This window comes from Cnephaeus nilssonii, assembly GCF_951640355.1.
Source record: "Cnephaeus nilssonii genome assembly, chromosome: 15".
Taxonomy (NCBI): domain Eukaryota; kingdom Metazoa; phylum Chordata; class Mammalia; order Chiroptera; family Vespertilionidae; genus Cnephaeus; species Cnephaeus nilssonii.
Genome location: NC_137086.1, coordinates 69,114,605 through 69,137,131, shown reverse-complemented (window position 1 = coordinate 69,137,131; position 22,527 = coordinate 69,114,605). Strand labels below are relative to the sequence as shown.

The following is a 22,527-nucleotide window of genomic DNA, read 5'->3' as shown; positions in this document are numbered from 1 at the left end:
AAATCCAGGCAAGCCCTGGCCGGGTGGCTCAGCTGGTTGGAGTGTTGGCCCATGTACCGAGAGGTCACCGGCTTGATTCCCTGTCAGGGCACATACCTGGGTTGCGGGCTCAGTCCCTGGTGGGGGCATGCAGGAGGCAGCTGATTGCTCTTTCTCCCTGTCCCTCTCCCTCCCTCCCTTTCTCTCTCTCCAAAATCAATAAAAAATGTTGTTTTTTAAAAGTCAACTTTTTTCCTGTATACTTGCAAAAGCAGTTGGGAATTTGAAACTAAACAGTCTGAAAGGCTACATGCTGTGATTCCAACGGGAACATTCTGAAAAGGGCAAACGCTGAGACAGTGAGGAAGATCAGCTGTTGCAGGGGCGTGGAGCCCAGGGGATTCTCAGGGCAGTGAGAACAGTCTGTATGACACTGTCATGGTGGGTAATGATGCATTTGTCAGAACCCACAGAATGCACAACACCAAGAGTGCACCCCAACAGAAACTAGGGACTTAAAGTGGCCAGACAGTCCCCTGGGGTTAGAGTGCATTACTGATGATTTTACCATTAATGTGACTTCAGGTCAATGAAGCAAAATCAATCGAAGGTGTTCAAGTCAGGAGCACGTTTCCGTCTGTGACTGGCAGGCAGCACGAGGGAGCGTCTGGGAGCAGCTGCCCCCTCCACCAGCGCGGGCTGCGTGGGTTCTAACTGACCATCACTGAGCTGTGGACTCAGCATCTGTGGACTTCCTGTACTATGTCTTATACTTTTTACGTTTTGAAGAATTTGGGAGAATATTGAATATGGTGAAACAAAGACCACATAGTTTTATGTAAAGAGTTTTATTCCCATGTTGTGAGATCTATTTATAGGAAAGAGAAGAAAATACAATAAAATGTTAACAACAGTGACGCCAAAGACTGGAGTAACATTTACGCCAAGTGTTCCTGTTTTTGAAGCTTCTACGTGCGGCAGATTTACTTTCCTCCCGTTTCAGAACCCACTCCCCATCAACACTCAAGTTTTAAATGACTGTTTTCTCATTTAAGTGGGATGGCGACATTTTTGCATTTCAACAAACACCTTTACTTACAACCAAAAGCCTATTTGAAAATTAAAATAACTGCAAGAAATTTGTTACACATAAACAAACACAACAAGATTGAGTTAGCAGATAACTAAATAAAAACTAAGACCTATTGAAAGTCATAATTTTGCATCCTCTTTGATCCCAGCACTAATACAAGTTATTAGGAAATTACAATCTATGAAACATGAGTATGCATGCCCATGGATAAGCAAGCTACAAAGACATTTGTGAAACATGCATACATGAGGGGAAGGGGGTGAACGGAAAGACGTACAACAGAAGGTGAGTGAACGTTAGCACAGCTACGCAGAGAAGCACTGGGTCTGTAAGACGGATCATGGGAGAATGACGGGAAGAGCAGGCTGCAAGGTTTGGACACAGGAAAGGAGGGCACACAGGACAGTGGTTCCCGTGGGAGGCGGGAGGCAGAGGGCATGCGAACAGCATGGACAACAGTGTGTCTTAACTTCTACTAAAACCAGCTAGTCAGTACCTGGGCGACCTATTTTCTCACTTTTATTCTCTGGCTGTTTGGAAACATTGCATAACCATTTTTACGCAGATTTCCCCCCGTAAGTGTGTATTTTGAGTGTGTCTATGCTTAAAAGACTGGAAGTTAAAAACTGGAAGGTTAATACACCTTATCTTTGGATGATTTCAGGTTTTACTTCTTCTACTTGCTTTGCTGCAGCAGTCTGTCACTTTCAGTAATGGACATTTACTACCTAATTTACTACGGACTAACAAAGGTGCTCTTCCGGAGAAGAAACGTGTGGCGCTAACTGGCGGAAGGAACACACACACACACACACACACACACACACACACACACACACACACACACACACGCTGCTTTTACTACTGTGGCAGGAGCAGGGCCTTTGCATGACGAGGGGCACGGGAGGAAGCAGCACAGACCCACACGCCGAGGAGCCACAGGGCAGTGTGATCGTGGTGGTGTCCATCCCGGGCTCCCGTGCTTCCCAAGGCTGCTCCTCAGAGGAACGGGGGTAGGGTGCACCCAGGGTTAGGGTGCACCCGGGGTTAGAGTGCACCCGGGGTTAGGGTGCACCCGGGGTTAGAGTGCCCCCGGGGGTAGGGTGCACCCAGGGTTAGGGTGCACCCGGGGTTAGAGTGCACCCGGGGTTAGAGTGCACCTGGGGTTAGGGTGCACCCGGGGTTAGGGTGCACCCGGGGTTAGAGTGCACCCGGGGGTAGGGTGTGCAGGCAGGTCACACCTGATCTGGCTGTATCTCATTTCATTTAGCCATTACTTCAGAAACTGAGGTAGCTGAAGGTCAGTGCTAGGAGGTGCTGTTTTAAACAGTGCTACAATCCTGCTTTACTGAGCAAATACTTACCAGATATTGTCACCAAAACATTCAAGCCTTCGAGGACATCCATTTGCTGAAATCGTCTTCGGTTGATCAGAGGATATACCTTCCCTTGGCCACTTCTGTCCAGCAGCATCAGGCCACTTTCTGTTCCCACTAACAAATTCACTCCTGTTTCAAGGACACAGACAGGCCTGGTTACACTGTGCTTGGCAGGCAGGCTGGGGGCCTGGAGAGGGAGCCACCTGGTTGGCAGAGTGGTTTCCTAACTCACCCCCAGAAAGGAAAGCTCGGCACAGTCCCAGGTGAGCAGTCAAGTGATGGGGGCATATTTCCTCAGATAGAGAAAAGGATGTGAGGGGGAAAGTGAGCGAACCGCACCCCGCTCTCCACATCCACCAGCTCTGTGCTCGCCCCGCTCCCCAGACTGCCTCGGGCTCACATCTGCTTGGTATTAGAGCTCACTCGCCTCACTAGACACTGAACAGCCTTCGTCTCAGTTCCTGACCGCACACTTCCTTGTCCGCTGCTACTTCCATGGCAAGGATACAGCCCTTCAGTGGTCTGGCTTCTGTCATCAGGCTGAGGTTCTCTTACACAGCGGTGGCCAACCGGTGGTCCGTGAGGTCCGAAAGGTTGGCGACCGCTGCTCTTACAGACACTCCCCGTCATCACCAAGAAAGAAGCTGCACTTGCCCTCGGCCCCTGCTTACCCCCCCGCCCCAACCACCTGGCTTCCGGCTTTGCTGAGTGTCTCCCCCCTTGTGGCTGCAGCCATCCCCCTCATTTCCACACACCCCTTGCTGTGTGGATGCTGGGCAGCACCTCTGAACCACTAACTCCTCACTCCATCCCGTCCTTCCCTGCTTTCCTGCCGCGGCCCGTTTTCCCCACGGCCATGCCTGGGGGTACAGCACCCCTGCCCTTTCCCAGGACTGTACACCAAACTCCTCCCGCCCAAGTCCTCATCGAGCCAGACTGCACTTCAGCGACCTCCCACAACAGCCCCGGTGAGCATTCGAAATCTGCCCCTTGAGCCAAATCCCTTCTCTGTCACCCACTCCCTCCCCAAGAGCACTTTCTTCCTTGGTCTGTGCTCACTTTGAACATGGAGCAGAGTTCACCTATAGTCCCAGGGGCCTGGGCACACACATTTATACTAATTCCCTAAACTGGGAAATAAAATCACTGTGACAGGAAATCAAGTATCTGTGCTTTTAGGAAGTAATTGCTCAATCAACATTTTCAGGTAGATGAAATGATACAGAACAAAGTATGTATTTCTTGAACCCCATGGTCCACGTTTTGGTCCATATCCTCCTATATAATAAAAGGGTAATATGCAAATTGACCCGAACAGCAGAACGACCAGTCGCCATGATGTGCACTGACCATCAGGGGGCAGACACTCAACGCAGGAGCTGCCCCCTGGTGGTCAGTGCGCTCTCACAGAGGGAGCTCCACTCAGCCACAAGCCGGGCTGACGGCTGCAAGTGCAGCGGTGGTGGCGGGAGCCTCTCCCACCTCCTTCGCAGCACTAAGGATGTCTGACTGTGGCTTAGGCCTGCAGTCGGACATCCCCCAAGGGCTCCCAGCCTGCCAGAGGGATGTCTGACTGCCAGCTTAGGGAGCAGGCCTAAGCTGGCAGGTGGACATCCCCCGAGGGGTCCCAGACTGCGAGAGGGTGCAGGCCTGACTGAGAGACCGAACCGCTCCCCCGCCCCAGTGCACGAATTTTTGTACATTGGGCCTCTAGTACTAGTATATGTTCCCGACTCCCAGAAATCTTCATATGAAGAATATTCCCTTCCAGCTCACCCTCCCAGCAGGCTCCCGGCTCACCCTCCCAGCAGGCTCCCAGCTCCCTGCTCACCCTCCCAGCAGGCTCCCGGCTCCCGGCTCCCCCTCCCAGCAGGCTCCCAGCTCTCTGCTCACCCTCCCAGCAGGCTCCCGGCTCCCGGCTCACCTCCCAGCAGGCTCCTGGCTCCCTGCTCACCTCCCAGCCGGCTCCCGGCTCTCTGCTCACCCTCCCAGCAGGCTCCCGGCTCTCTGCTCACCCTCCCAGCAGGCTCCCGGCTCTCTGTTCACCCTCCCAGCAGGCTCCCGGCTCTCTGCTCACCCTCCCAGCAGGCTCCCGGCTCTCTGCTCACCCTCCCAGCAGGCTCCCGGCTCTCTGCTCACCTCCCAGCAGGCTCCCGGCTCTCTGTTCACCCTCCCAGCAGGCTCCCAGCTCTCTGCTCACCCTCCCAGCAGGCTCCCGGCTCCCTGCTCACCTCCCAGCAGGCTCCCGGCTCCCTGCTCACCCTCCCAGCAGGCTCCCGGCTCCCTGCTCACCTCCCAGCAGGCTCCCGGCTCCCTGCTCACCCTCCCAGCAGGCTCCCGGCTCTCTGTTCACCCTCCCAGCAGGCTCCCAGCTCTCTGCTCACCTCCCAGCAGGCTCCCGGATCCCTGCTCTGACATGAGCAGGTGGAACCCTGTCTCAGCAAACCTAGTGAGGAGACTGTGAGCACCTGGGGCCTGGGAAAAGCAGGACCTGGAGTTCACACAGGTCCTTACTGTCACTGCTACTTAAACTCAGCATGAACTCCAGCAGCCGGGAAGGGCAGCACACAGGAACACAGCTCCAGGTGGGTCGAAGGGAGGCAGGCAGGGGCTCAGCACTGGGCGGGAGGACGCCGGGGAGCTACCCTGAGGCCTGGCAGAAGCGCTGGCACAGCCACCTCTGAATCCTCAATGCAGAACACATGGCGAACTCCTGGGTCCAGAGACAGTGTGCCAGCTTCGGACGACAGTGAGACGACCGTGAAAGCGCCTCTGCCACCGCCAAGCGCGGACAGCTCGCCCTTCCCTTGCGCACTGTACAGGAGCACGCTGCCCACAGCCCACCGACCATGGGGCCCCCTCTAGTGTGGCCTCGTGTGACAGCTGTCGGCCTGACAGGCCATGAAACCACTTCAGAAAACCAGAGGGGAGCCCCTGGAATTTGGAGGAAAGGGAAAAACGTGAGTAGTCACTCCCTATCTTGAGTGATCCTTAAAATTAAACAAAACCATCAAGAATCATCACCATCTGTACGACATAAGGAAAAAGGCCTCACGTGCACGTGGCTTCCTCTGTCACCTGTGATTAGGATTTCAGAACGTGCCATTTAAACAGCCTGGCCACCTTCCACGGCAAGGTCCAAGGTCAGCCAACGGCCACAGGTGGCTACTGTGCACCTAACTGTGTCTGGCCCAACCGAGGAAACGCTTCTCCGCGAATTCACGGAAATGTAAGCAGCCGCCTGAGGCCAGCGGCCACCATGCAGCCAGTGGGCATGGCTGACACTGGTTTCATTAACCAGGAAACATCTGGCTTTCAGCTAGCTCAGGGGGTGACACTTTTCCCGGCTTACAACAGCCCCTGCTCTTACAAGGTCAGGTCTTTAACAGACACAACACGCGTGAGGGCATGAGTCCGTGCGGGGAAGAACTGCCGTCCACCTGGCACAGGTTACCACAGGAGACGGGCCGGCCTGCTCCGTTCCCCGGAGCCCGTCTCAGGTGGCCGCTTTGTGCTCATCTGGACGCTGTTCTTAGTGTTTCCCTCCACGCCTAAGTGAGGTGATCCTAAGCAGCTCTAAACTTATTTGCAGCAGATAAGACAAAACATTAACCGACAGAGCTGCCGTCGGACAGGTCCGTTCCAAAGGCTTCACTTCATTTCACAATATTCCAGCACCTTCCTGGTCAACCTTCAATATCAAGTACCTAAAAACATCTACATCAAAGATCTGGTAATATCCACCCAGAATATGAGCCTTGTGAAATCTATTATTTGTGGTTTCCAAAAATAAATAGCATTCAAATACCAATCACAATTTTACAGTAAGAAAACATAAAGAAATAAAAGATAACGCTGAGACATCTTTTCACACACAGAACTACAGCTGGGTTGGCCCTCGCTCCCCACCTTCCACGTTGCCAGCACACACTTCCTGGCACTGCACCAAGTGTCGAGAGCCAGCGCCAAAGGGACACGCCAGTCACTGGGAGACCAGCCCTGGGAGACGAGTGGCCTAGGAGACAGTGAGCTCACATGCTGCAATGACTTCCCATAAATACAGTTTAAACCTCTGGCTGCTGGGTGTAATTGAATGTTTGCTAACTGTTCAGAGGCGCGTGGTGCTAGGAACTGTGAGTGCAGTCAGAGGAACCTGGCACAGGCTGCCGGGAGAGCTGTATAACACGATTTAAATTTCCTTTAAATTCCATGGTAAGTGCAATATTACATAGTTAGCTGCAGATAATCTATATATATATAAAAGGCTAATGTGCAAAGTGTCCTCTTGGGAGTTGGACTGGGAGACTGGGAGTTTGATCACTCGCTATGGCATGCGCTCACCACCAGGGGGCAGCACGGAACGAAGGAAGGTCCAGGCCGGCAGCCGGCAGCCTGCAGCCAGGGAAGGGAGGCACCAGCCAGCAGCTGGAAGGCCCCGATTAGTTCTGATCACCAGCCATGCCTAGGGACCCTACCTGTGCACAAATTTCATGCACCGGGCCTCTAGTTCATTCTGAATGTAAGGATGAAAACAATCACGTTAAAAATGTGTTAAAAAAAAAAGTGTTAAAATAATCTTGGCCGTGAAGGGGAAGACTGCCTTATTAAAAAATATAATAAATATGCAGCAAATTATTTCAAGCATTTTCCCTGAAGGTACAAAAAAGCGAAGGCACCCAACAATGGCCAGCAGGACAGAAACACTGGGATTCCCGCTGCAGAGAAACACTCCGAGTCCACCTCTCAGGTGCTTGGGTCCATCCGGCCCGCCCTCTACAAGGCTGACTTGACCTTCACAGTAACGGCAGCCTCCCTGGTGACCCAGCCGCTGAGCAACTCAAACACATCGGCTCGTAGACACGTGTCCGCTCTAAGGCATTCCCAGTCTTTTCTTCTCACACGGTGACAAATGAAAGTCCCACTTCACTTTTAAAAACACTGGCTCAAGTCACTCCTACTTTTCTCAGAGGTATTGAAGAAGTTAATTAGGAAAAAGAATTTTAGTTAAAAAAAAAAAGTTAATGGCACATAGAATGGGGCCCAGCACTTGGCAGGACATTAGAGGAATATAAAATTAGTGTAGAAGCATTATAGATAAAAATAATGTCAATTTCTAAAAGTGAACATATTGAACACTTTTTGCACTGGACGGCACATAATCATTTTTGATGACGTGAACACCCGATGGCCTGTGCAGAGCTGATGGATGGCCCAGCCCCGGGAGTGGCCTCGGCACTCAGGGCCGCGGGTGCCGACGCCCTGGGCTGCGGTCACCTGGGCCTGATTACCCAACGGCTTGCTTCCCTGCCTGGCGGTAATAAAGAAGCACCCTTATGATCATTAGGGGCTTAGGACACTCGGCAGTGACAAGGACACAGTCCAGGTCTCAGGAATAAGAGAGGAAGCAGGGATGTGGGCAGCAGGCAGAGGAGACAGGCCCGCCAGGCCCGGGAGGGGGCGGAGCCGTGTGTGAGGGAGGAGCCAGGCGGGAGGAAGGTGACCAAACGCAGGACCCTTCTTCACAGACAGGGCGAGGGGCCCCTGGAGGGTCAGAGGTGAATGTGGGGCTTCAAGTCAGCCTCAGGGTGAGGAGAGCTGGCCCAGCCCATGGAGAACGCGGCCGACACTCCAGGAACATGCATGAGGAAAAGGTGCCGGACTCCACCAATGAGAGAACTGCGTGTGTCCCATGCACGTACTGGCAACGTCCAGGGAGTAAGAAACTTTCCCGAGTAGAAGCAGGGTCCCCGTTAAAGACAGCAGAGCTGGCGTTTACGGGGAGAACACACCCAGTGCGGGGCTGGGAGCAGGGGAGCCCAGGATCCGGTCGGCGAGCAGTGAGGAAGGGCAGAGCGGACGGCAGAGGGTGGTATAGTGTGGGGCAGGCCCTCCCCGAGGCCGGCCTGCGTGCGGGCACCTACACTGCAGGGGTCGGGGAAGGCACCCCCACAGCCAGCGGCCCTGCCAGTGGCACCTGCTTCTCAAGCGTCAGGCCCACGGCACAGGCAGAAGGAAAACAAGCTCAGTGACACACCCAAAGAAAAGAATTGGACAAATTTCTCCCTTTCCCCACAGATATGAACCAAACCCAGTGTCTTCCTGTCCTTCACTTTGCTTCTTTCCACGAAGAGATGGAGACGAGCCCTTCTTCCCAATCCCTGGTGGCTGGACAGGGGCAGCGAGCCCAGCACCGCCCGCTGCCCGGCAGCGACAGGGATGGGACCACAGGCACGGCCACCTCGTCCTGAGCAGCTCTTCACAAAACCCCAAACCGCGCCACTGGCCTTCTCTGAAAGACCAGACTACCACTCAGAACACAAGGGCCAGAGCGGCAGGGGCTACCTACCCCATAAGGCAGCACACAGGATCTCAGAGTTAAACCTCTTCTTGTATTTGCGGATCTCTGGGGTGTCGCTCTGTGGCCTAGTGTTGGTGGGATTCACATTGACCACTGAGCCCTTCCGGGTAGGATCTTGCCTTATGGCTTCCGGTCTCATTCCATCACAGGAAAATCCCACTGAAACACAGCACACTTGGAATTATTTTCTGTACATGCCAACACTGTTCCTGCCTCCCTCCCCCTCCCCGAGGCAATATGCATGGCCATAACTGAGTCTTTGTCCAGGAAAAGAAGTTTGTAGGAGATGGATGTGGAAAAAGGAAGTCAACTATGCAGCTCACTGCAAATAAGGCAATGCAAGCGGGAGGGGTGTGTCCGGGCACCAGAGAGCAACGCCCAGGGCCGCGTTCTGGGTGCCAGCTGCTTGCTTGCTGCTGCTTCACTTACCCACGGAAGTCACTGTGGTGCCACTAGACGGAGAGATCTGCAGTAACCTGGGGTCTATAAAAGGTGTAAAGGAGGAGGAGGATTTGTGTTTCTGGAGTGTGCTACTAGCGGACTGAGTCTGCAATGCAAATTTCAATTTTATTAATACAATGACACGAGAAAGCAAACATTAAAACATCCCAACCCACACCGAAACTGCTGTTCCCAAAGCCAGGCCTGTCCTCCTGCACCACCCTCCGCAGTCGCCCGAGGGGCTGCGTGCGCACACGCTCCACGGCACGCGTGGACCCTCCCAGGAGCACTGTGCACAGGCCAGGAACGCTGCCCGCTGCCAATCCACCTACACTTCCAGCTCCTAGTCGTTTAAAACAAATAATAATGATGAAACCTCCTAAAGGAGGTTGGAAATGTCTTGATCTCAATTCATCAATTTCTGAATTTACTTTCCTGTCCAAAAAAGTCCAATTACTCTCTGTTGGAATCCTGGTAAATCTTAACTTTACGTTACTTATTGTAAAGTGCGCCTCTCGCCAGAAAGCGGGGGGCGCTGGCGGTCCCGCTTTAGATGTGTCAGGAGTGAGCGGGGCCAACGGCAAGAGGCCGCGGCTCTTGCTCTTTCAGGCGCACTAGTGTTCGGTTAATAATGTAACTTAAGAGAAAAAAACACAAGGAGCGTGGAACAAATTGTTAAGTGGAAATGTAATGACAATTAAAAACAAAACAAACGAAAATAAACTTGCCAGTTTAGTGGGTTAAGGGGGGCAGTAAATACTGTGCAGGAGAGCAAAACGGAGCAAAACGGAAATGCAGCTGTAAGAGGGGGTGTGTGCAGGCCGAGGGCCCAGAACCTGTCTGCTCCGGGCTGGCACCCGCACCGTCTCCCCACACGGGCAGCTCATCGCCTGTCCTGGAGCCAATGCCTCGGCTCCCAGCTGCCCCCGCGGGCTTCCTGCCCTTGTCCCACGACCAGTGGCCAGCCCAGCCGATGCCCAGTCTTGTGCCGAGCCTGCCCTGGAGGCAGTCGACGTGCCCCTGCTCCTCAGGAGGAAAGGATCATTCTGATTCTTTCTAACAAGGGAACCAAAATAGAAGCAGGCAGGCGGGCCGGCAGTTACAGGTTCCCAGCAACAAGACTGGCGGAAGCGACCTGCCACCTCTGACCTCCTTCAATTCTTAGACAAATGCATTTAAATCTAACCTCCCAAGAAATCAAATCACGGTTCAGTTCAGTAACAGGTGCGCACAGCGCACGCGTCACTGTCCCGAAGAGCGAAGATCACCCAGCGCCCCACGGAGCGCCACAGCCAAGCCCCGAGGCTCACTCCAGGCTTCACATTAAAAGCCCACTCAGACCTTCCTGCTTAAAACCCTACGTGTTTACGTTTCCCCCCAAAACACTTGGCCTCTTCTTAAACTCTGAGTGACTGTGGCTTTCAAAGGGAAGAAATCTTGGACAGGGCTGGTGAAAACAAATCAGCAGTGCCTCCCAACAAAAGCCAGCCAGCCCTGTCTGCAGGACACGCCTGCTCCGACGGCAAGCTTGTCCAGGGGAGGCCACGTCTGCTTTACCAACTGCTTCTGCTTTCTTCATTGGATAAAAGGAAGGAAGATTCCACAAATGACCCTGAGAGCTCCATGTCAAATACATAATGGCTCTGAGAACACAGCAGTCACTTCATTTAGACTTTGGGAAAGTAAACTGAACACAAAAAGCCATGCAGCTACACTGACCGCGAGACCGGGGAAGTGCGCTGCAGGAGTGGGCAGACTGGTCCGTTATGGGATTTGTATGCGGATCTGAGCCATGTTACTTGGGGGTGGGGGAGGAGGTGACAGAAGAAAGCGGGTGGGGAAGGCAGGGGGAGGGACGTGGGAGGTCTGCTCTGCGCACTCACTACCAGGCAGCAGGTCTAACCCAGGAGAGCAGCCAGCATGGGCAAGACCTACCTCATTAGCAGTGAGCTTGTCCTGGGGTGTCTGTGGGGACATGGTGGGTGTCGGCTGGCTGGAAGATGGGGAGGAGGAGGTGGAGGAAGTGGAGGAGGAATGGCTTTGCTGTAAGAGATCTGGCAAGAGGTGAATGCGCCCGGCAAAGCCATTGCTCTCATGATGGCTGGCTCGCTTTTGGTCAACTGTACTCTGTAGAAAAAACAGGCACACTTGTCTCGCTCAGGCGCCGCTGGAGCTGCCTACGCCCCTGACAACTGCCTCTGCTCGGGTCTGTGTGACTCCTGACAGCTCCTCTCCATGGGGCGGGGGGCGGGGGGGAGAGGGGGCGGCTGCTGCTCGCCTCCCTGCTGACGCCCAGGCAGGGCCAGCAGCACGGAGGCACCCGCCCGGGCGGCACCGAGCGGCGCCCATCTGCTCTGCCTGCCACCCTAGCTGCCATCACCGAGACCACAGGCAGTGGCTTTCTTTTTAAATCTTTCTGTCTAAAGCTCTAGAAAGTGCCCGGCGCTTCTTCGAATCCTGGTCTTTTCCACCCGAATGCACTGCCACAGCATGAGACACACTCAGGGAAAAGGCAACGTGCTGGGCAGGCGCCTGTTGTATTTAAAGGAGAAGCAGACACCTGTCCTCACAGCTCAGCGAAGCAATGGACAGACAGCTGTAAGGCGGTCACCCAACTGAGCGCTCTGGGCGGGGCATTAACGGTCGGCGGGAAGGGAGCGAGCATCTGGGACACACAAGAGCGACCTCCGCCTGCTGCTGCACGGGCCCTCCTGCCTGGCTCGGCTCACACGCTCTCCGCAGGGCCCCCGGCGCGGCCCTGGCTCGCAGCCTCCTGAAGGCCGCCCTGTGGCTTTCCTACTCTAGACACAGACAGACTCCACGTGGTGCTGAGCTGCTGGGGGGCGTGCAGAGGCAGCGATGCAGGGGCGCCGCCCGCCCCGCTCCTGACATGCAGCTCACACCTGCCGCCCTGGCCCAGACACTCAGCCCTCGGGCCTCGTTCACATGAGAACAGATGATGATGTAGAAACAGCATGAGGAGTGGATGAGCAAGTGGGTTAATGACTCAGGAGAAGCTCAGCCTGACCAGTGTGTGGAGACATGGGTACCTGGCGGACAATCAGCGTGCCCTCCTTGGACGGGGTCATGGCTGGCTCACTCTCCACATCGTCATGGACAATCATGGTTCTCACGGATTCTGTCTCCCCATTGCTCAAATTCAGAGATGACCTACTGAGAAAAATCCAGAGGTGAAGGACCATAAATACCATCAGCTGAGGATATTCTATCTACACTTTTCACCTTCTCAAGGTCATTAGAATTTCAGGCCACAAGTAGACCATTTCCTTAAGGAAAGCAAATACTTAGCGCTTTCCCTTCAACAAACAAGGTCCTGCTGGCACAGTTTGTTTTTGAGCAAAAAAATCAGAATGAATGCTTATGTTTAAAGTAGTTAAGCCAATCAGAAATTTCCCTTTTATCGGACTTCCAAATTAAAAAGAAAAAAGGAACTACACAGAGGGGACTGGGGAGAGGCACTGGCATGCACGCACACGGGCGGCCGACCGCGCTCCACGCTCGCGGTCTCAAGAAAGGTCAGGGGACCACCTGTCCCCGGGCAGACAGACTCGGTGAGGCTCTCCCGTCTAAATACACCCAGGACTGACGCTGCTCTGGTGTCCTCTGGTCCGGACATGGGTTCCCCGGCCCCTTCTTGCTCTGCGTCGTCGTCTTCCTCGTCCGTCGTCCCCGACTCCTCGCTGGACGAGGAGTAGTCTGTCACCTTGTGCGGTGGCCGCACGTCCTCCACTGCGCGCAGCTCTTTGGCCAGTGCAGTCAAGTCCTAACGCGGGGACAGGAAAGAGTGAGCCGGGGCTGGGAGAGGAGAGAGCAGCGAGGAATGAGGCGTTCACTTTCACCGTCAGTAAAAGAGCCACAACCTCCGTTTTGAAAAACTGTGTGGTCGAGTATTTACCAGTATATGAAGGTGAGCTCTTCTGACAAAAAGACCAAACAGTCAAACAGCCCAAATCTCACACCAAAAAACCCACAAGAACCTGCTTATGATAAGCTGGTAGCATTTTTTCTCAACTATACAATACAATTCTAGATAAAAAATGTATGTAGACAGATCCTTGGAATTTGTTATGAAGATACCTGCCGATGTAACAGAGTTTTCTTTAAAAAACATATTTTTATTGATTTCAGAGAGGCAGAGAAGAGGGAGAGAGAGAGAGAGAGAGAGAGAGAGAAACATCAACGATGAGAATTATTGATTGGCTGCCTCCTGCACGCCCCACACTGGGGATAGAGCCCGGGCATGTGCCCTGACCGGGAATAGAAGCAGGACCTCCTGGATCACAGGTGGAAGCTCAACCACTGAGCCATGCCAACTGGGCACAAAGTCTTCTTTTAAGGAGGATATCCATCTGTCCCTGCCTTACCACAAATCTTCAAATTATCACCTTGCAATGGTGCCAGTGAATGTGAACATTAGAGAGTAATCACAGGAAAGGTTTCCCTTTTCTACTCTACACTGAGCTATTTTAAGACTCAATCAATTATCTCTCTATATAAAAGCGTAAGCAACCGGCCGACCGGTGCTCTGACCACCAGGGGGCTGGCGCCCAGGGCAGGAGCTGCCAAGCTGCGGTGACTTGGCAGCTGCAGATCTTGGGTGACACACTGGGAACCAGAGAGGAGGGAGCCCGATTCCGAGAACCTCACCTGTGCACAAATCTGTGCACCGGGCCTCTAGTCCAAATATCATTCCCAAGTGCGACTATTATTCATAGTCCACATTTCATACAGAAGTCTAAAGTTTATCTTGCTACTTGGGGATTTTATTTTAAAACAATGACGTTTTACAAAGCAGGCCTTGTAGCCTTTCCCCCAGCAGTCCCACCAGTTTTCTTCCTCCCAGTGAGGAGCATGTTGCCCTTCTTTGAGCCTGAGCCTGAGCCGCTGAAATCATAGTGACCAAGGATGGACCTTGAGCCTCGCTTACCATTGCATGAATACAGTGTGGCTTTGTAAAAAGTTTTTTTTAAACTACAGTTAATAACAAAAAATGCATGCAACGAATTTTGTGTGTTAAAAAGATGAAGCAAAAGATAAGGGCTTTATCATTCTAGAAAAGATAAACTGAGGAAGGAAAAGCAATGCAGATGGAGTACAAGTTGAGTGTGAAAGGCAGGTGGGATGGCTCCGGTGTTTCCAGAGACGGCTTACCACTTCACTCTGCGTCCGGCAGCCGTGCCGTTGGCGGGGCGGGAGCACAGCACGGGGAGCACGGAGAGAGGGAGACGGAGCACAGAACTCATCAAGCAGGAAATCACAGTTCCCACAGGTGCACAATCCGCAACGTGTGCAGAGACAGGGTCGGTTAGTGCGGCAGGGGTGACAGGAGGAGCATGGGAAAGTCACAGCTGCCTCTCTAGGTACCAAAAGGCGGAACTTAAATAACAGGTGATGTTAAAAAGGGGAGGGAAAAGATTCTAAAGCCAGCATTACGAACGCCCAGCTCATCTAGAATGCATAGAGGCTAATGCAAAGCAAAGAGATAAAGGCTTGCTTTCTTCTGTATTTTCCTTAGTGACTAAGTTGGGAGGGGCATAAATGTGTCCGAGGGTTAAGGCCTTCATTCTAATCCCTCACTCTGTGAGGGCCCGCAGAAAGGCGTGCCTCAAAGGCATGCTCACAGCAGGAAGATCTCCCCACGCCCGGAGGGAGCGCGAGGCTGCGCACGCCTTACCGCAGGTTTTAGAGGTCTGAACACTTCTCTTTTGTCTTCAGGTTTTTTTGCTGCATTTTCAAGGCGCTGAGACGGAGAGCCTTCAGATTTGGATGATGCTGTGAGAGACAGGAAAGGCAGATACATACAAGCAACCAGATGGTGCTGTAAGGTAGACTGGCCCATCAGCCTTTGCTTCTCCCGCTCGCCCCTGCCACTGCTCTCAGGCTCCGGGCAGGGTCTTCACACACCGGTCTGTACGCCTGGGCTTCTGACTCCGACCCAGTCTCCATCATCACCACTCTCTACTTAACACGTCCTCACAGAACCTTGTCATGTCAATAACATAATCTATTATGACGAGTATGTTTAAATACCCATGTTAATGTCAATACTGATGGAGTCTGTAGTAAAAGAAGTAGGTTCAAAAATCAGCTCAGACATTCAGCTGATCACCTTGGACAAGCTTCTCAATCTCACTGAACTGGTTACCGCGGTCTGTAAAGTGGATACACAGTAAGTGTATCTCATGAGGTTATGAGGAAGACGAAATGAGACAACACAGGTGAAGCGCTCACAGTGCGAGGCACGTGTAAGCGCTCAGAGTCAGCTCTCGCATTAAAATTACGGTGACTACCAGTGCCTTACAGCCTACGCCGCGACCGTGTCCTGTGACATGCGCTGTGCAAACACCAGGCAGCTCCCATAGCTGGGAGGCCTTCAGTGCACTACTCAGAGCCCAGTGTCGCTAACAGGGGGGTGGGGTGGGGGGGCGCGGAGGGGTACAGAAAGGCACCCTACATCTCACTCGGAAGCGCTCCCCAGAGCCGCTCTGAGAGCCAGGGTGCGAGCCGGGCTGGGATCCCGAGTTGCTGGATCCTGAAGAGCTTCCGCTGCCAGGCCTGGGCGTCAGCTTTTCCACTCTCTCCCACAGCAGCCGGGGCTCGATGCTGCTGTCGGAAAAGAAGGGGAGAGAACAGCTCATGCATTACCCAAGATGCAGCATCGAGCTGTATGCACACGCATGAAACACAGGTATGATGAGAGCCTACACACAGGAAGCTCTAACGTTCTTCATGGTTTTTATCTCAGGTACCCCAACAAACCAAATATGTAAATGATATCCTACCATTAGCAGACCCCGAATCTTCATTAGGCAAAGCTAATGCTATTGTTGGGTCTAGAAGTGTCACCATTTCTGTCATAGCAACATTATAAAAAATCCACTTATACAAATTATGCACAAAATTATACTGTTTCCGGGCTGCTGCTCCCAGCCAACCACACTGGTCTCCGGAGCTGACACTACGCAGCATCCTCCTCCGTGTGGCTGTGACAGGGAGCGTGGGCGGATGCGACCAGCCGGGCCTGGCAGAGGCAGGGGCTACAGGGCCCGGAGGACACGAGGCGCACTCAGTCCCAGGAGAGCCCGGCCCACCTGCTCACCAAGGACTAGGCGGCTCGGCGGCTCCTGGACAGCCCCACCTCCCGCACAGAGGGCCTGAGGCTCGGTAAGGGGCAAGGACAGCAGCCGGGCCTCTTCCTGCTCCGGCCCAGAGGTGGTGGGGACCCCACAGCTTGAGCGGTGGCTACTGGACACTCGACACACAGCCAGTGTTACCAAGAAAATCAAGTTTTACTCTTATTTCTTTTTAATGACGTTGCACTCGCATTTAGCTGTGTAATCTAGCGGCCACTAGCCTCAGGCGGCTGAGAGCTGCTCCCAGGACAGAGAGCGTTACACTGAAAACAGCGTTTGGTTAGTTCACTGTTTACTGCCAACCACGACGTTCTTCAGTGCTGCTTGTCATTTTCGTATTCCCACGGCCCAGGAGACCCCCAGGCCCCTGCTCTCAGGGCCTCCCCACTGCTCTGCACGCACCCTCACAGACAGGCGGGTAATATATCTCATGGCAGTTTTCTTTCACAAACTGATAATCTCCTCTTTGCCACAGAACTTCCCTGAAGGCTCCGCCTTCTTTTACCTGGTGGAGTTTCTTTGCCCAGCTTGGCTATTCTGCTGCCCACTGCCCTGCAGCGGGGAATCCCGACGGGACAGCACAGGGGAACGGGACGTTGTTCTCACAGGAACCTTTGGGTAGAAAACACAGCAATCACGTTCTTGAAAATAGGAGGGGAAAAAAGATTTCCCTGCCCAAACATTTTCTACAGCAGTCCTAATTCTGTGAGCCTCGCTGTCCCCGCCTGCCCGCCCGCCCTGCCTCCACTGACACAGGGAAGAGAAGACTGGGTCCAGGCAGCGAAGGCGCGGGACCACAGCGGGCGCCTCTGCAGCACCCCCGCCGTGTGGACGGAGGTCTGCTGGCGGGGCATACAAAGCACTTTGCTAAGAAAATGTGAGAATCAGGAAAATAAGCTCAAAGAAACCAAACAATGTCCACAAATGGATCAGTAGGAAACAAAGACTGGTAGGAAGCAAGAAAATATTCAGAGGAAGCAAATTCTAAGTGGAGGAAAAATAAACTAAAATGTGCCTTTATGTTTAATTTCACCATTAAGTAATTACCAAAAAAATTAAAAATAAAGTTTAAAGCAAAACAAAGCCAAAAAATTCCTCAATTTAAAAAGAACAATGTCTCCTTTTTGAAATTTTTGTTAATGATTTTTCTTTACAAGAACTTTTCTGAAAGTTTAGGTAACGGTTAATGTTGAAAATAATCTGTAACTTCTGTATAAACGTAAGACAGCTGCTAAAATATAGGCTATCCTATTTGTTCTAAAAGCATGCTGCTAGGTTACTTTGTTACCAGTGTTTAGATACAGAGTTAACAACAAAAATGAACAGCTAGCACTGGCTGGACGTGACTCCTGACTGTGCAGCTCTCTCCCCACCGTAAAAAGCTCCTGTGAAATTTCATGGCCCCTTAATTCTGGTGACGTCACCATACCCTTAATTGAAATGAGTAATTTTTAAAAAACAACAAAAGGAAAAAGCAGCACACATCTGTCTGTCTGCTTCTTACCCGTGGAGGCACCTCGTCACTGTCTGATCTAGACCAAGCCTTTTGGGCGGGGCCAGGCGCCTCCGCCTTAGAGTCAGAGCTCTGACTGAGCGCCTCACTGCGGGAAGGTGGACAGGGGTCCTGAGAGCGAAGATGGTGGTGTGCAAATTTGGGAGGAGAAGGGTCACTGAAGGAATGGGATCTCGAGACAGGGGAAACATTGTTCTTGAGAGATGCCAGGTGGGACCACTGTACCTTACAAGAAAACAAAACACAAGACATTCAATGCGTTCTGCATAAAAGGCTTTTCTGGTCAATTCCAAATTCAAACAGGAACTGGGGAAGGCAACGGGTGCTCTAGGGTTAGGCAAACCCGGCAGCAAGCTGCTCCCCTCTAAGTGAACAGGGCCTGGGACACAGTGTGCACAGAAGAACCAATGCACACTTAGAAGGGAACTCTTTAACCAGGTAAGCACGAGAGCAGCAAACGTGAAGGGTTTCAAGTTTAAAGGAGGCTTATCGCCCCTGTCCTGATGGGGGACACGTGTCCGAGCAGAGCCTGGAGGCGGCGGGCGGCACGGAGGGCCTGCGCGTGCACACCTGCCTGCCCGCCCGCTCCCTGCAGGGCAGCAGTGACCAGCACACTGAGTGGGCAAACACAAAGCCCTCAGATCCCGACAGATTATAATATAGCAACTTAAAAACAGCCAACTTCCAGCCTACACCAACAGTTTCCTTCTTTCTTCTTCCAAGTCTTAAAACACTCAAACCCTAGGTCTCCATACATCTTCACACTAGTTAGGAAAAAAGAACTTCAATTTCTTTAGAAATATTCATTCCTATGATTCCCTAAATCGATCTACTTGACAACACTTGTTAACTGGGTTTTTATCTGGTTGCTTTTAAATTGAACAAACAATCTCTGAAATAATCTGTATTTTCTTTAAATTACTATTTTGTTTTAAAATGTTTAATATTGCAATTTACATAACTCCAGTTATATGTCTATTACATCAATGCATTTAATGAAAACAGAAAATGCCAAATCACAACTGATTCAATCTTCACTAAAGCAAGATCCAAAATTAGTTCCTGGTCTGAGAGTTCTAGCTGAGAGTCACATAGCTAGTTACTGGTATAATCTCAGATGCCTAAAATGTGCCAACTATTCAGAGTCTGGAAAAGCGTGGACCTGAAAGTGTTGTCTGTAACTACAATGCTCAAAACATGGCTTCAGCTCGGGGTCCTCCCTGCAAAGCCCCCGGAGAGGACGCCTGCACAGGTGCGGCTCCCGAAGAGCGACCTGCCACAGGAGGAGGAGCCAGAGACCCTCCCCGGCACCACGTTAAGGAGCCGTCAGCACAGAATGCAGCTGCGGAATCAGGAGCGCCTGCTTCCCAAACTGTCCGTGGCCCAAACGGGTAAGGGTTTTCCATTCACGCAGGGCTAACTTTCAGATGAGACACTAAGCCTGGCCTCTCCACAGGAACGTCGTCAGACTGATCCCATGGTCCCTCCTCCTCTCCCCATGCACCCTGTCCTGCTCTGTCTCCTTTGTCTTTCCATCCCTTACTCGGAGTTGCTGATCGCTGGTGCGCCAGCTCTTCCGTGAAGCACGAGCTGCTGACTCCATGGGACACCTCCCATGGCCCAGGGCACCTCCCCTGCCCCCTAGGGCCAGAGCCTGGTTCTGTGGTCCCTAAACTCCTCCACACCGGGCTTAGTTACTGGAAAGCACATTCAAATCCTCGTTTGAGTTAGTTTTTCGAAGCACCACAGCTACTTCTCACAAGAACGTGAATTCTGCCCCCAACACATGCAAACCTCAGTGAACCTGGGCCTCAGAACTTGCTTCCAATATTCTGAGTTACACAGCTGCGCAGAGCAAAATGACTAAAAGTCTGCTGTTTCAGCGAGAAAGTGGCATCAGTGGGGACCTGAGACCTCTGCGTGGCCCCCTCTGCCGTCCATGTTCTCTCCCGACAGCAGAGGGCTCTCTGGCCCACAGCACCCAGCCCAGCTCTCCCACACCAGCCACGTGGCCGACCAGTGAGAGCTGGGACCTTTCCACCTGCTTCAGGGAAAGCCACACCTCACCTATTGGATTGTAACTTTTTTAGGATCTTAAACCTTTTGAGAATCTGACAAAAGGCTCGTTTCCCAGGGAAAAAAAGAAAAAGAAAAAAGAAAAGCATGCACATTTGGACAAAACCCAAACCGGTACTGGAATTTCAGGGTAGTGCTGGCTCTCTGGTGCCCACTCCTGGGCTCGCCAGGTGCCAAGGTCTGGCTAAGAAAAGGTCTGGTTCGCCCCTTATGTACTTGTAACACTAGCTTTCTAAAAACTAAGTTGAAAAAATCCTTTATGTTAGAATAAGAAACACTTATTCATGAACATCTGACAGAATGCTAGACGAAGAAAAAAATCACCGAATCTGGATATGCTTAGTAAGTACAACAAAAACCTTAAAACTTCCTACTTTTCCCTATCAAAAGAGGGTCTGTCCTCTTCAGGTTAGTCTAAACTCACTCCTGCTAATCTCTTCTCTTTCTCCATGTGGGAACATACCACCATGTGATTATTACAAGCAGGCCCGTGGCCTGAGCCCTCACGTGCCCGCGACCCACGGCCTGGCCGCCGCACCTGGGGCTCAGCTGGTCTCTGCAGGGCGGGGTGCACAGGCTCGGCGCTGCCACTGGAAAAGGACTCTGATCTGGAAGGCACGGGCGGCTCCAGCACTCTGCCTGTCTGCTTAGCCTGGGCTTCAGGGGAGCTGTGGTTAGTTTTCCTAAACCTATCTTCCACCTGCAGCGGAGAATTAGAAGACATAACGCAGTGTTAGTGGGGAAAGCAGGTGCAGGAAAAGCCTGGAAGTGAGCACAGAGACATTTTCTGTTAACTTCAACTGCAAGAAAAGAAAGGGATAGCTTAAAAGGGAGGAGCAAATAAAGCAGGATAAAGAAATACTTATGAGAGCCAGTTAAAAGAGGCAGCCTTGAAATCTCCGCCTGGCAGGAGTTCAGGGTTGTACATGAGGATGTAAACCAGAAAACAATTACATGTGTCACAACCAACTAAACCAACAGAGGAAAAGACTGCCATCAGGGATTTCACTCCAGCACAAAGGGCATTCCAGAACATCTGTTCCCGGGCTCTCTGGGGCCAGGAGCGCGGGAGGGCGCCCCCGGCGGCCTCGGGAGCCCAGGACACCGTGCCACACCTCACCGGAGGCTCTCCCAGAGGCAGCAATTCGGTACCAAGTCAGGATCACCAAACAGTCAGGAAGTCGACTGTGGACACACTTCATCCTCATCCCCATTTGGGAAAGAGAGTTAACCAGGCCACCATGCCCTCATTTGCATTTTAAAGAATGATTCTGCCAGACAATCTTCCCCTTGTGTTTAAGTCAGTGTTCAGTTCATCTGAGAATGGTACCAAAGGCACTCTGGTTCTCTATGGAGAACACGCCCAACTCGGTCAGAAACCCTCGAGTCAGTCCCTCACTTCTCAGGACCCGTTTCTCAGCTGGAAACCCCAGGAGGTGGGTCCTCAGCTGCCGGCACGTCTGGCACTAACACCTCACAGGAACCCACACGGATTCCTGTCTGCGGGCGCAGGGGACGCGCAGGGGAGCGGTACCTCTCGCGCTCGGTCGGCGGGCTCGTAGTGGGGCCTGGGCTCCGGGGCGTGGTAGCTGGGCTTGCTCCTCTCCTGCGCCGGCGGCTGTGGGTGCGGCCTCCGGTGGTCATGCTGTAGAGACAGGAGATATGCTTGTTCTTGTTGCAACTGCCTCTGGAGCCTCTCTGCCTGCCGGTGCTGCTCCAGCTCCCGCCAGCGGCACTCCTTGGGGGGGAGAGGAGAACACTGAATCTAGGGGACACTGGAGGGCTCGCCTCTTCTCCAATTCATTCTCAGCTCTCTAAAGACCATGCTATTTCCCCCGCATGCTTTGTAACCAAGTAAAATGCTGGGGTTTCAGATAGCATATTACCTGTGGGAAATCTGACAGCTTGTTGCTAACAATATCACTGGACAGAGTAAGAGAGAATTCAATTAAATGTCAGTAGCAGTGGTTTCAAAAGGAACCTAGAGTAAGCTAGGTGAACTCCTACGCAAGCGCTTTCAACCATCAACCCCTAGCGTTCTTGTCTGCTCGCTGAATGCCAAATTCTGTTCAGAGCCTTTCCTATCTACCAAACAAGGACAGTTATTAGTGGGAAGTAAGGAGGGGAATAAAAGCCACCTGGAATGTGCCCAGGCAGTAGGACCACGGAGGTGTCTCCACTTGAGCCTGCCAGCCCCCAGCACTCCCCAGAGTGGTCTGGTGGCGCACAGCTGTGCCGCTCGGGGAGGACAGACGTGCCCTGGCACTACAGACAGACAGACGCGGGCGTTACCAGTAACAGGGCCTGCTCCTGGAGCAGCTGCTGCTGAAGCATTTCCAGGTGCCGCTGCTCCTCTTCTAGCTGCCGCCTGATATACTCCTGTCACACAGAAATCACCCAGCAATCAATGGACCCACAGGAAGATCAGGCCCCTGAATGGAGCGCACCCGCCATCGGCCCCAGTCGTCCTTGGTGGTCGTTCACTAGTAATGAGTCTCAACAAAATCCACTGCTCAGAATTTCCCCAAGAACTT

At 52.6% G+C, this 22,527-nt stretch overlaps 1 protein-coding gene across 47 annotated transcripts in view; it reads right to left on the bottom strand.

Moving 5' to 3' along the window:
- MAP4K4 (mitogen-activated protein kinase kinase kinase kinase 4) overlaps positions 1 to 22,527 on the bottom strand; it is a 185,270-nt gene that overhangs the window by 9,123 nt on the left and 153,620 nt on the right. For 4 of the 47 annotated variants that reach the window (XM_079792846.1, XM_079792849.1, XM_079792892.1 and 1 more), the window contains 12 exons: positions 21,528 to 21,731; positions 20,532 to 20,693; positions 17,909 to 18,142; positions 16,910 to 17,016; positions 15,726 to 15,877; positions 14,946 to 15,043; positions 12,859 to 13,034; positions 12,301 to 12,424; positions 11,186 to 11,377; positions 9,239 to 9,356; positions 8,798 to 8,968; positions 2,437 to 2,580 (listed from right to left, as the gene is read on the bottom strand). In XM_079792846.1, the coding sequence (XP_079648972.1) occupies positions 2,437 to 2,580; positions 8,798 to 8,968; positions 9,239 to 9,356; positions 11,186 to 11,377; positions 12,301 to 12,424; positions 12,859 to 13,034; positions 14,946 to 15,043; positions 15,726 to 15,877; positions 16,910 to 17,016; positions 17,909 to 18,142; positions 20,532 to 20,693; positions 21,528 to 21,731 (1,882 nt within the window). Of the gene's footprint in view, positions 1 to 2,436; positions 2,581 to 8,797; positions 8,969 to 9,238; positions 9,357 to 11,185; positions 11,378 to 12,300; positions 12,425 to 12,858; positions 13,035 to 14,945; positions 15,044 to 15,725; positions 15,878 to 16,909; positions 17,017 to 17,908; positions 18,143 to 20,531; positions 20,694 to 21,527; positions 21,732 to 22,285; positions 22,373 to 22,527 lie in introns of all 47 variants that reach the window. The other 43 variants (XM_079792879.1, XM_079792889.1, XM_079792890.1 and 40 more) reach the window with 43 other exon arrangements.